Source organism: Primulina huaijiensis, chromosome 16 (assembly GCF_012295235.1).
Source record: "Primulina huaijiensis isolate GDHJ02 chromosome 16, ASM1229523v2, whole genome shotgun sequence".
Taxonomy (NCBI): domain Eukaryota; kingdom Viridiplantae; phylum Streptophyta; class Magnoliopsida; order Lamiales; family Gesneriaceae; genus Primulina; species Primulina huaijiensis.
This window is the reverse complement of record NC_133321.1, coordinates 1,286,688-1,299,709: the sequence shown is the minus strand read 5'-3', so window position 1 is coordinate 1,299,709 and position 13,022 is coordinate 1,286,688. Positions and strand designations below refer to the sequence as shown.

General features: G+C 34.7%; 1 protein-coding gene across 1 annotated transcript; it reads right to left on the bottom strand.

The window, feature by feature from the left end:
- Positions 1 to 1,131: 1,131 nt before the first annotated feature.
- Positions 1,132 to 1,802, bottom strand: LOC140962130 (mitochondrial import receptor subunit TOM9-2-like). Its single transcript, XM_073421002.1, has one exon. The coding sequence runs from the start codon at positions 1,724 to 1,726 to the stop codon at positions 1,421 to 1,423; it is 306 nt and encodes a 101-aa protein (XP_073277103.1). The 5' UTR covers positions 1,727 to 1,802; the 3' UTR covers positions 1,132 to 1,420.
- Between the last annotated feature and the right edge of the window lie 11,220 nt (positions 1,803 to 13,022).

Here is a 13,022-nt window from a genome sequence, read left to right as displayed (position 1 = left end):
CTTTCATTTCCTTGTCTGAAGAGAGGAGAGAGAGATGGTTTCATTAGGAATTAGCAATGCTTTCCTCTTATTATTAGTTGATTTAATGATGAACCGAGCAATTGTACCATTTGTGATAACAGTGTAGAAATAAACAGCAGAAAAAGTATGACAATTTGCAACAAAATCAGTGTGTCAAATTGGTCCAAATTCTCTAGAGTTGCTAGGCAAAGGCAATCCCAAAATTCAAACTATTACACCTTTCAACTGCTATCTCAAACCTAAATTACAATAACTTTGCACAAGAGGGTCCAAACTATAATACACATACCAAGTTTAAACACAAACAAAGGCAAAAGATATCCACACAACACAAAATGAATATCCAAGAACATGAAAGGATATAAAAGTACACAAGAACTATCCCAAAATATCTCTAGTTAGGAATTAGTAGCTGTACATTTGTACCATTTGTGATGATATTGTAGCACTTATAAGCAGAGAAATAAAGACCAGAAAACAATGTCAATTTGACACAAGAGAGCGTCTCCGTTCTATTCTTCAAACCAGTTCTCTGGATTTGCTAGCAGCCTCAACTTGCCTAATCTTCTGTTTCAAATAATTGGATCCTTATCACAGAAAGCTACTAAAAACTGAAATAAACCACAAAAGCAAAGGCGATCCCCTTGCTAGAACAATAGATTTGTTTTAACACAACCCATTATCAACATTTCAAACTATTACAGACACACACACTGTAGCAAACTCTTCTTGCTTACTACACCTTTCACCTACTAACTCCAACCTAAATTACAATAACTTTGCACATGAGGGTCCTCATTAAATCTTACAGTAATTAAGTTTAAACACACAAAAAACAATTTATACATACAACACAATATTAATACCCGAGAACATGCAAGTAATTGGCATCATAACTGGAAATTTCACCATAGAGAATAAACAAGAACCATTACAAAGCACATAAAAGTATACAAGATCTGTTCCAAACTGGACTTATACATTTTATTCGCAGACGGATGATTTGTGTGTACAAAAAAAATTATTAACGTGATTCAAGAACATGTGCAATCATACACTAAACAGAAATAAAAATGAAATAGCTTTTGAAAGCCTAAAATCTCCACTGCAAAAAATAACTTTTGACATACTATAACCGGGCAGAACGAAAACCCAACAATTAGCAATAAAGTTTGCAACTTTCATGTTCAACTCCAATCACAAGCACACATGATTAATTATAAACCAGTAAAACTACATTGCCTCATCTCAAAGAGGTAAAATCCGGTTTAAACAGAGATTCAAGCAACCGCCGATTATTATAGCCAAATAATAAACAAAGCGACAAGATCAAATACTATCTATCAAGACCCAAAATCTCAAAAAACATTATTTAAATCATACAAGAAATTAAAATCCATCAGTTTGGTAGGCCGGGGAAAGCAGGTTGCGCCGGAGGTGCGCCAAGGAGGGAGCTTTGCTGGAGTTCAAGCTCGTTGAACTGCGCCTCGCGCTCCATCTCAATGATCAAAGGAAGCCCCAGAACAATGAAGGTGGTAGCGACGATCCAAGCCGCCTTTCCCGTGCTTTTCAGGAGTCGCTTCGTGACGTAGGACACATTGGAAGCGGCGGCCTTTCCCTTCTTCGCGACCGAGGAATTGGAGATTCGGGATAGGACGCCGTCACTGCTGCTCTTGCTCTCGCTTGATCTGGCCAGAGAAGGCATTACTGGTAATTGAAAAAAGGAGATTATGGTTTAGGGGTTGGATCCAAAACCCCTGGCGCACTTCCTGCAAAGGACAGGAGTGGCAAAATAAGGACGTGTTTGGGGATTTATTATAGTTCGAAAACGCAAAGTAGCAAAAAGGTTCCATGTGTGATTAGCACCAAATCAAGATTTTCTTCTCCGAGGCTAAAAATTTATTTGATAAAAATCAATGTGTGAAAATATTTTTTATAGTATGTTAATATTTATTCTCTTTCTCTTTTATTTATAAATACATTAATAAAAAAATATTAACAAATACACTGGATATACCTAGACAATCAAGCCAAAATGTTCAAATATTTAAACAGTCCAGGGAAATAACTTGAGGAAACATTGATTATAAAAAACTAAATTTTATTATATTAATATCAGAATTGATAATATTAATGTTCTTTAAAGTTGATAGATAATATTATATTGTATTGTAATAATTAAATTTTATTTGACAAACGATTGCATGAAAATTTGATGGGTAAATGAATGATTATTTTTTAAATAACTTGAACCTTGAAGAGTTAATTTATGTTAATTTCGTGCATATATATAAAATTACAAGTATATGAAACCCCAAAACGATAAATATACAGAGAAGTCATAATGGACAATGAATTGAAAATAGTAATATATTATCATACGTAGGGGTGTTCAAATTTCGGATAAGACCGGAAAACCGACTGTACCGAAAAATTCATTTTTTCAGTTTGGTTGTTCGGTTATTTGACTGCTTTCAGTTTCAAGTTTACATATTTTCAGTTTTCGATGCGGTTTTCGTTTTTTTTAAAAAAAATCTAAAACTTAAAAATATGTGAATAAATAATAAATTATTTTATTTTGGATTTTGAGATTAACGTTCGAATTTGATGATTCATAATTTCAGCCGCACAAATTAAGATTGGAGAAAAAAGGCACTGCTTCAAGCCTTCATTGTGCCTACTTCACCCGTTTCCAGTATCGCACGTCCAAAACTGCTCATTTTCTAGTAAAAGTTTGGGGATAATACCCATTTTCGTCCTTATTGTTTACCGCTTTTTCCATTTTAGCCCATCTTCATTTTTTACTGCTTAATTAATCCTTTAAGTTTTCAAAATCTTCCCGAATGGGTCCCTGTCGTTATCTTGACGTTAATATTAACGTTGGCCCACATCATGTGCCTCTCACATGCTCATTTTTTTGTAAAGGCAGTCGATTACTCATTTTCTTTTTTTTTTCTCCCCACATGTACAACAACCCAAATCCCCAAATCAAACGATGGAAGGAAAGGGAAGGGCGAATGGTTGGAGACACCACTGATTGCTTGAAGAAGTACACTGTTTTCAAAGAAGTATCACGTCAACTTATCTTTGTTGGCCTTCGTTCTTCACCAAGGCTTACCAGTTGGAAAAAGACGTGTTTTCTTCGGATTGAAATATGGATCGTGCTGCGATTTCTTGAACCAGATTTAAAAGTTTGTTTCTGTTACATTATGCAAATCCTTGCAAAATGCTGAAAAGGGATGTCCTCGATTCTTAAATCTTAGAATTGTACAATATTCCATTTCCTCTCTGAATTGTGCGAGACCTTTTTTCTGTTCCTTTGTCCAACTATCTTGGCATATTTATGTTTATGAAGAAGGATGGCGCTTGTACATAATTTCAAACCATAATCCTATTACGTAATCTATAATATTAAATGAATTTGTCATTTTTTTAATGTCTAAGATGATTATTTTTCAAAGAATCCACTTTTGACTTATTCCATTTAACGAGCTCGTAATAAGCCATAAAAGCTTCAGTTTTAAACATAGTCACGTAGCATGTGAAATAAATTGAAATCTCTAAAAAGTGGAAATACAATTATTGAAAACAACGATGGCATAAAACAATATACCCACGTTTATTACCCATATCTACCATGAAACCATGACAAATATAAGCAGTGACTTTGAATTTCTTCAAGAAACTCCGACTTCTTTCGTTTAATCTTACAGAAAATGCAGTTTCTTCACAATCCAGCAACAGCGAAGGGGTTTGCTTGCACCCATGATCAATCCAGCAGGATCATATTGGCAAACAACATACACACCTTTATTTCCATCACAATAAACGACACCGCTGCATCCCATCCGTTTCGTTTTGCCCCACACCATGTTCAAAAATTGCTCGCATTCGCAGCCGTTTCTTTTCGGCAGACACAGGCAAACGTTATTTGGAGCATCGTAAACTGCTGCTCGTTGAACCAAGATTGAACCACCTGTGCTGGCGTGTGAACATTTTAATCCATCCAATACAGGTTCTCGCCGTATCCGTTTGGAGAGTGGTGGCGGTAATCGCAGTCCACGCGGCGTTGCTCCGCCCAAGCGTGGGCTGAAGCAGTCAAGGTGGCATCCCAAGTCATGGGGGAACCCCAACCTTCTGGCGTAGAAAATTGTGCGCATTGAGGTATTCTTCTTGCTCCCAGTTGAATGCGGGTGCGAATTGCTGCGGCGACGGAAGGGGTTTGATTGGGTTGCGCTTTTTCAGCTTGTTTTTCGGGACAGAGTGCACTACCCGCGCGGCCAGGGAAGCAATGAAGGCGGCGGCAATGATCAAGAATACGAGTAAGGGTTGAAAAGGAGAGTAAACAATATGGACGTGTTAATCGACTGCCTTCACAAAGAAATGAACATGTGAGAGGCACATGATGTGGGTTAACGTTAATATTAACGTCAAGATAACGACAGGGACCAATTCTGGGAGATTTTGAAAACTTGAAGGATTAATTAAGCAGTCAAAAATGAAAAGGGATTGAAATGGGAAAAGCGGTAAACAATAAGGACGAAAATGGGTATTATCTCAAAAGTTTGTTACCGATTAAATTCGTGTCTTATTATAAATAGATTGACGCTTTCTTAATTTGGACTTACTAAATATAGAGTTACTATTTATAACTTTCTAAAAGTAGAAACCTTATCAAAATCGTCACTGGTTGTCCCGCCTTTGTCGTACCTCACGTTTTCAACTACAGAAAGTTCACATTCATAACATTCGATTAAATAATCATTAAACCATGCAAATACTTAAACATGCTTCTAGACCAATCATTTAAAAAATTTCATATAAATTTTCATGTCTGCATGTGGTTAGTGTGTTCGGGTTTTCGGGAGTTACAACGGCCTTGGTTCCTCGATCAATTTTCCCTTACCCTTCGGATCAGTTAGGGGGTGAGGAAGGTCTAATCCTAAACTAGTTGTGTCCACTACTTCTCTAATCAGTACACCTTTAGGTCGTGCCTGAGGAAGAATAGTTGGGCAGGCGACTGCGGTGAAGGGAGCTAGAATCCCATTTAACTTCAGAGTTTCCCCATATATAGTGACTATTCTCTGAGGAAAGTCTTCTTTGCTCTTGGTTCGGAACTCTGCAGCTGGTTGGACTGATTGGATTGACACTGCAAAGATTGGTGCCTCATCTCCAGATAGAAGTATTCTGAGCTCAGGTAGAGCTCCTGGAGTAGCAGTTGGCTTGGTATTATGTGACCATGGCTTCTTGATCAGGTGTGGAGAGGGAGTCTTCTCAGAATAACTGGTTGTTAGAACCAGTTTTCTCTTTGATTTGGAAGGAGCAACTGCTTTGGACTTAGCAGCTTTCTTGGTTTTGACAGCTACCTCCTCGTCTATAGCTTTCTTTTCCTGAACATTTGTTGCATTTTTTTATCTTGAATTTTGTAACTATTGAGGTTGATTCGAGAGGGATCTTGGAGTCCTCAATTAGTTTGCTCAGTTGTGGCGCAAAACCTTTCGACTGCTTCGTTCGTCAAGATGTTGAACAATATTGATTAGCAAATCATCTTGATTCCTTTGACTATAACGGTCATCACTTGAAATTTCTCCAATGTCAAGCGTCTAAAGAACCAGCCTTGGCCAAGATGTCCTTGGCAGCAATATCCGCCAGCAACTGATATTCTGGATTCAATTTTCTCTTAGCCTCTGAAACTTTGATCAATTGTCCACTAGCTGAGAGTAGGGTTTACATCTCTTCTATATCAGCAGCAGCTATTTCTGAAAAGCTTGAGAGTCCTTCAGCTGGTATTTGGAACAGATTCTTGAAGAACTCTTCATCGACAATCATCGAGTGATTGTTGACATTTATCTGAATCTTCCCATCATCAGACACCGAGTTGGACTCGTAGATAGACAGAAGCTCTGATGAATATATTTCTTGAGTAGCCAGCCCCAAGAATTGTCAAAACCCAAATGCTTCAATCTTCTGAAATATTCCGATTACTGCTTCATCATTGACTGTAGAAATGGAGTCAAAGTCGATTGCAACAGTATTCAAGAGAAATGCTGGAGTTTGAGCTTCCATTTGAATTTTGATTTATTTGTGAAGAAGGAAAGGAAATGCAAGTGATTTGCTTTGGAGATTTGAGAGTTAGGAAATTTTAGAAATTGTAAAGTGAAATTTTAGAAAGGCTGTTTCTAAATATATTTTGTGACTTTTCATATTTCGGACACGTGTCAGTCCGTGAGCAGTTTGATCGTAAATATAGGTCATTCAACCGTTTTCATTTATTTGAGAAACTGAAATCAGACAGTTACGCAAAAACGAGATTAGATTTAAAATTTGAATAATTTTAAATTTGTAAATCTCAATCAGTCACAATTTTCATTACAGAACTGAATCGAATTAAAGTTAATCAATTTATTGGATAAGGTCAGTTGATTCAAGTAATGACTGTTCAGTTTGAAACTGACTCAGTTCAGTTCATGAACAACTGACATCTGTCTTATAAGTTAACACTCTAAAATTCAATGTTCCCTCTAAATTAAGCATTAAGATAAATCCATGAGCCCTAAAATATTTCTAATTAAGAAAACTTAGTCTCGGATAGAGGATTACTGAAGATGTCCGCTGCTTACTGTTCAGTTGATATGTATTCCAGCCGAATGTCATTCTTTGGAGCATGATCTCTCATGAAGTGATGTCTGACATCAATATGCTTGGTTCTGGAATGAAGAACTGGATTGTATATGTGAGACTCATTTACTCAAATGACAATTAATGATCAAACAATAATGGTTTGATTTAAAGCTACAGCGAAAAAAGGTTTAAAATACTTTAAAACGGACCTCAGGGCTTAGAAAAATTTCGGCATGACCTCTCCGTGATTAAGACATCTCGAAAAATCAAGCAGCAGTTTATATTAAAATATACTCCAACTAGAGCCATTAAAACAATACTGAAATTTTTCTAGGCCTTGAGGTCCGTTTTAAAGTATTTTAAACTTTTTTCCGCTGCAGCTTTAAATCAAACCATTATTGTTTGATCATTAATTGTCATTAGAGTAAATGGGCCTCACAGTATATAATCGCAATTGAGCTAGTGTTATAACAAAAGATTGGTGATTCTTCAGCAATAACTTCATAGTATTTCAGTTGTTGCTGAATCCAGAGCAGTTGAGCACATCAACTTCCTTCATCTAGGTATTCAGCTTCAGTTGTGGAAGTCGCAATGGATGTTTGCTTCTCTCTAAAAAATGAGATCAGTCTGTCTCCTAGAAATTTACATGATCCACTTGTACTTTTGCGATCTAGCTTACATCTTGCACAATTTGCATTTGAACATCCAACCAAATTGAAAGAAGAATATTTAGCATACCATAAGCCCACATTTTGTGTGTCTTTAAGATATTTCAATATGCGTTTAGCAGCTAAGAAATGCAATTGTTTAGAGTCAGCTTGAAACCTAGCACATAAATATACGGAAAACATAATATAAGGATGGCTAGTATTTAGGTACAATAATGAACCTATTAAACTTTTGTAGAATGTCATTTCAACTGATATTCTCCCTTCATCTTTATCTAGCTCAATTGATGAACTCATGGGAGTAGATGCAGCTGAATATGTTTCCATGACAAATTTCTTGATCAGTTCCTTCGTATATTTGGTCTGACTGATATAGATACAAGTTTCCAGTTACTTCATTTGTAGGCCCAGAAAGAACGTCAGTTTACCAATTATACTCATCCTAAATTTGTCTTGCATTAATTTAGCAAATTTTTTTTTGCATAGTTTAGGATTAGTTGACCCAAAAATAATATCATCAGTGTAAATTTGAACAAGTAGGGAATGATATTTCTTCGAGAATTTTAATAGTGTCTTGTAAACTGTTCCTACAGTAAAATCATGATCAATTAATATTTTTGATTAGAGGTGTCAATCGGGTCGGGTGGGTTGGGTTTCGGGTCAACCCGTGAAATTTTTTTATTTTTTTTCCAACCCGAACCCGAAGCAACCCGAAAACCCCTAACCCGAACACGAACCCGTCTAACCCGACTCAACCCGTCTAACCCGAATTTTTTTTTATTTTTTTTAAAAAAAGTAATGAAAAAAATTCGAAAAAATAAAAAATAATAGTAATATTTTAATTTAAACACATAATAACAAAATTTTCGATTTAAATTTGAAAGTTTAATTGTAGAAAATTAAAAGTATATTTACTAAATCAAATAAACAATTGTTAAAAAAATACAAATAAATATTAAATGATGAAAATTTATCATATAAATATACAATAAATTTTGTTCAAACATACAATATATAAAAATATACGTAATATTTTCAAAAAAAAATAATTTCGGGTCAACCCGCGACCCAACCCGAAACCCGTCTAACCTGGAACTAACCCGAACCCGCCCAACCCGAACCCGACCTGAACCCGAAAAACCCCAACCCGAACCTAATTTTTTTGACACCCCTATTTTTGATAAAGTCTCATACCAAACTCTAGGTGCTTGTTTAAGACTATATAAAGCTTTGTTAAGATGATAAACATGGTCAGGAAGTAAATGATTTGCAAAACCTGATGGTTGTTTTACAAAAACTTCTTCCCGTGACTGACCATTCAGGAATGTGCTTTTCACATTCATTTGATGTAGTTTGAAATTCTTGAAGGATGCGTAGGCAAGGAATATTCTGATTGTTTCCAATCAAGCTACTGAAGCATACGTTTCATCATAGTCTACTCCTTCTTCTTGCTTATAGCCTTGTGCGACTAGCCTTGCTTTGTTGCGCACAAGTGAACCATCTTCGTTCAGTATGATCATGTACACCAACTTTGTACATATAATAGATTTTGAAAGCAGTATCATAACTAAAGTCCAGACATTGTTATGAGTAAACTGATTTAACTCTTCTTGCTTAACAATTACCAAACTGGGATCCGCTAAAGCTTCTTCAGTTTTCTTTGGTTCTATCAGTGCATCAAATGATCACTCATATGTATAAACGGTCATCTTCATGCCTTACTAATAAAACATGACGTTTACATAACAGATTCTAGTCTCAAACTCAAGTGACTTTTATCATTATTTTGGGCAGATGATTCGATTAGGAACCAATTTAGAATATATGGTTCACTTCGTAATGAATTTCATGATCTTGCTTTTCGAGTAGACCTCGTGACACTTATTGTATATTTAAGGACTTTATCTATATAGATTACATGTGTATACAGATAGAATAATTTTCATAATTGGATAAAATTATAAAATATTATTAAAATAAATATTGTTTTTACATAATAGTCAATAAAGCCTAAGCAATAATTTGGCTCGCTGAACATCTACTCTAACATGGAATACACATGCATGATTATAATTAAGCATGTCTATTCGTTTATTTTTAACATATTATTCGTTCTTTTAAGTTATTATTATATAACTATGTGATATATTAAGATGAGTTGCACCACAATTAGAACTTCATGCATGGATTAGTAATGCTAACATTACTTTAATGAACGTGTAAAATAGAAAGAAATGTTTTCGCATATTTTCTATTAATTCATGAATACAAGACATCACAATTATGGCAAGAAAATTTGGTCTAAAAAACAGTCAAAAGACAACGATTTTAACTTCTAACAATGTTTTTAATGAAATCTGTTTTCTTTTCTTTGAATTTATTATTTAGGGTAAAAGACAACAATTTTTGTAAAATAATTGCATTTGATATTTTTTTTAAAAAAAAATTGTAATGAATATTTGAAAGAAACACGGGATCAATAAAAAATATATGATCCATTTAAAATTTAATTAAATAAAAGAGTTTTTGAATTTTTAAAATCGAGGAAAGGGAGTTGACTCCTGTTAGTTAGGTGAGATCATTAATTAACTCATTAATTACTTAGTTAGATTTCACTTTTTTAAAAGATATTTTTTAATTGATCTCGTCTCCGATTTCACGGTTTCATTTTAGTTATTTCCTATTATTTTTTTGTTATTCACAACAAAATAATAAAAAAATCTGCTGAAAATTCGAAGATTTGTAAGAGAAGTGAGTATATACTCGTAATGCTATATTGTAGGAACTAGATTTGATTCAGTTTAGTTCTGATTGTTTTTTGTTAGAATTTTTATTGGTGAAGTTAGTGTGAGTATTTAAAGTCGAGCAACGTAGTGTGGGGGTTGAGTGTGGTGTGTTGGTCGAGCAGATGGAGGAGTGTGCTGGTGTGGGGTCAAGTGTGCTAATATTGTGGGTCAAGCATAGTCGTGTGTGCTGTGTGTTTACTTGACCCAAATCTCGGCCCAAATCTCCCTCATCACCCTCGACCCACGTGGGTCGAGCTCTTCACACCTGAGTCGAGTGTGTGAAGAGCTCGACCCACTCTTCACACTTGGGTCAAGTGTGCTAAGTGTGTGGGTCGAGCAGGTAGTGTGGTGTGGGTCGAACAGGTAGGTGGAGTGTGCTCGGTGTGTGAGTTGAGTATGGTGTGGGTCGAGCAGGTGGGTGGAGTGTGCTAAATGTGTGGGTCGAGTGGGTGGAGTTTGGGGTTTGGTGTAGGGTTTAGGGTTTGGGTCGATTTTGGATCGAGTGAGTAGAGTTGGTGCAGTTTGAGCTTTTTATATAATATATAATTTATGTTTATGATGATCTATTTAAATATCTATACTATTATATTAAGTGTGAGGACATGATAATAACTACCTAGATAGGATACCAACTTTTTTTCCAATTTTACCCTTATAAAATATTAATATTACACTTTTGTTTTTTGTTTTAATTTCAACACACACTTTTATTTTTATTTATTTTTATTTCAACAATTCAAATATCAATTTAGTNAGTGAAACCTTATGTTAAGAATGTATCGTTTAGTCGAGTCATGTGAGTTGGATATTGACTGAATGTTTAATGTATCTAAAATTCATAACAAATTTTATAACAATAGTGGAACCTAAAAAATTCAGAACAAATTTCATAACAATAGTGGAACTTAAAAAATTCATAACAAATTTCATTCCAACATGTTCACTCATTGAATGTTTAATGTATCTCAATGGGTCGAACCTCCATGTTATTCGTGTACTGAACGTGGGTCGAGTCAGCCTCCAAAACTCCACTTTGGGTCGAGAATGACCCAATCGAGCTTGGCTCGACCCAAGTTGAGTCGAGCTTGCGTCGAGCTAGACCCAAAACCCCGAAGATGGGTCGAGCTCGACCCGGGTCGATGGGGTCTTTTGGCTCTACCCACACGATATTATCCTCTACCCAATGAATTGTTTTTATTGTGGTGTACTGAAACTACAAAATTCTAATCAAAATGTCTTAAATGGATCACATAAATTCAACTCAAAATCAATATAAAATACCAAATAATTGTTTTTATCTCAAATACAGGAACTACAAGTAAGTATTATAAAATTTGTATAGAAATAATTTATAAAATTTTTATAGAAGTAATATTGTAACAATTTTACAGAAATCAGTTTCTTTCGAGATTGTGATTCATTTATTGAGTAGAAGTGTGAGTGGGTCGAGCATGGATGTTGTGAGACCCCGAGACTAAACACTGATAAAATAGCTTTGATGGCATTTTGGTAAATAAGTTGAAAAATATTTAATTTATTTTGATGTCATTTTCGTAGATAAGTTGAAAAATAATGAATTAATTTTAAGGGCAAAATGGTAAATAATGACATATCATTTTCATATAAAGTCCAAATGATTTGAAATTTGGATATGACGTATAAAACTCAAAGATATAGAAGTTTCATGTTTTGAGTTTTGGAAAATTGAATCGTTTGACTGGTCCAAAATGATATACTGATGTTAAAATGTCAATGGTAATTTCGTAATTAAGTTGAAAAATACTTGATTTAAATTTGATGGCATTTTCGTTATTATTCGATGGTATTTTCGTAATTATAGGATGGCATTTTCGTAATTATTCAATGGTATTTTCGTAATTATGAGATGGCATTTTTCGTAATTATATGATGAAAAGGATGGCAATTTCGTAAATAATATAATATAATAAAAAAAATAAAAAAAATACGTTGAATTGGATTGATTCAACAGAAAGTTTCGACGGAGGGGCTGTGAGAGAGAGAAGAGAGAAAGGGAATAAGGTTCTCGATTTTCTTTTCGATCGTGCGACTTATCGGTTTATCCAATCGACGAACCGACTTCAGTTCTGGGATCGTTGATACGAGGTCTTCGATTTGAGGTATAAATTGTATAGTTTTGATAATGTTTGAAATTCGTCGATTTTTGGAATAAATCCGATAAATTGTTAAATCATACTGAAATTGAAGATTGTTGAATATTGTATGATTTTAACGAGGAAGAGATGATTATAGTGACGTTATTTTGAATTATTCCTAATTGATTATAATTAGGCAATTTTAATCGTTGGATTGAGATTGAAGAATTATTTGTCAGTTATTATTAATTCTGATAAATATATGTGCTAGAATAACCGACCAGAAACTAAGTTTTGAAGTCGGAATTGAATTATGCTATAATTTGAATTTGATATGAATTTTAAAGTTTCAAAAGATATTTGAAACTTCTATTGTTGATATTGAATGATATTGTTGATTGAAAAGAATGTGTTATTGATGTAGATAGAGTTTCTATACTGAAATCTTAAAGCTACATCGACTGGTACGAAGAATTGAGGTATGTTGCGACCGGGTAACATACGACAGGTATCTGTATTATATGATATATGTTTGATTGATTGGATTGAGATTACATATCTATATGCCTTATTTGTTGAGTTTATGTGGCATACATGACATGCACGTTGAGCTATGATCCTTGGATACCCTGATATGATTTGATTTGATTCTGGGGTTTGTGAACACGATGCTATGTTTGGTATTACATGACCCTTAAAGCATAGACATTAGTGGCCCCGATGATTTGATTGAGATTTGGGATTTGATGGCGCTTTGTCGACGCTGTCATACGATTATCCCTGATTGAGGCCGGTGTGCCAGCTCGAGCATT

Coding starts and splice junctions, on each gene's coding strand:
- LOC140962130 (XM_073421002.1), bottom strand. CDS start 1,726: ATGCCTTCTCTGGCCAGATCAAGCGAGAGCAAGAGCAGCAGTGACGGC.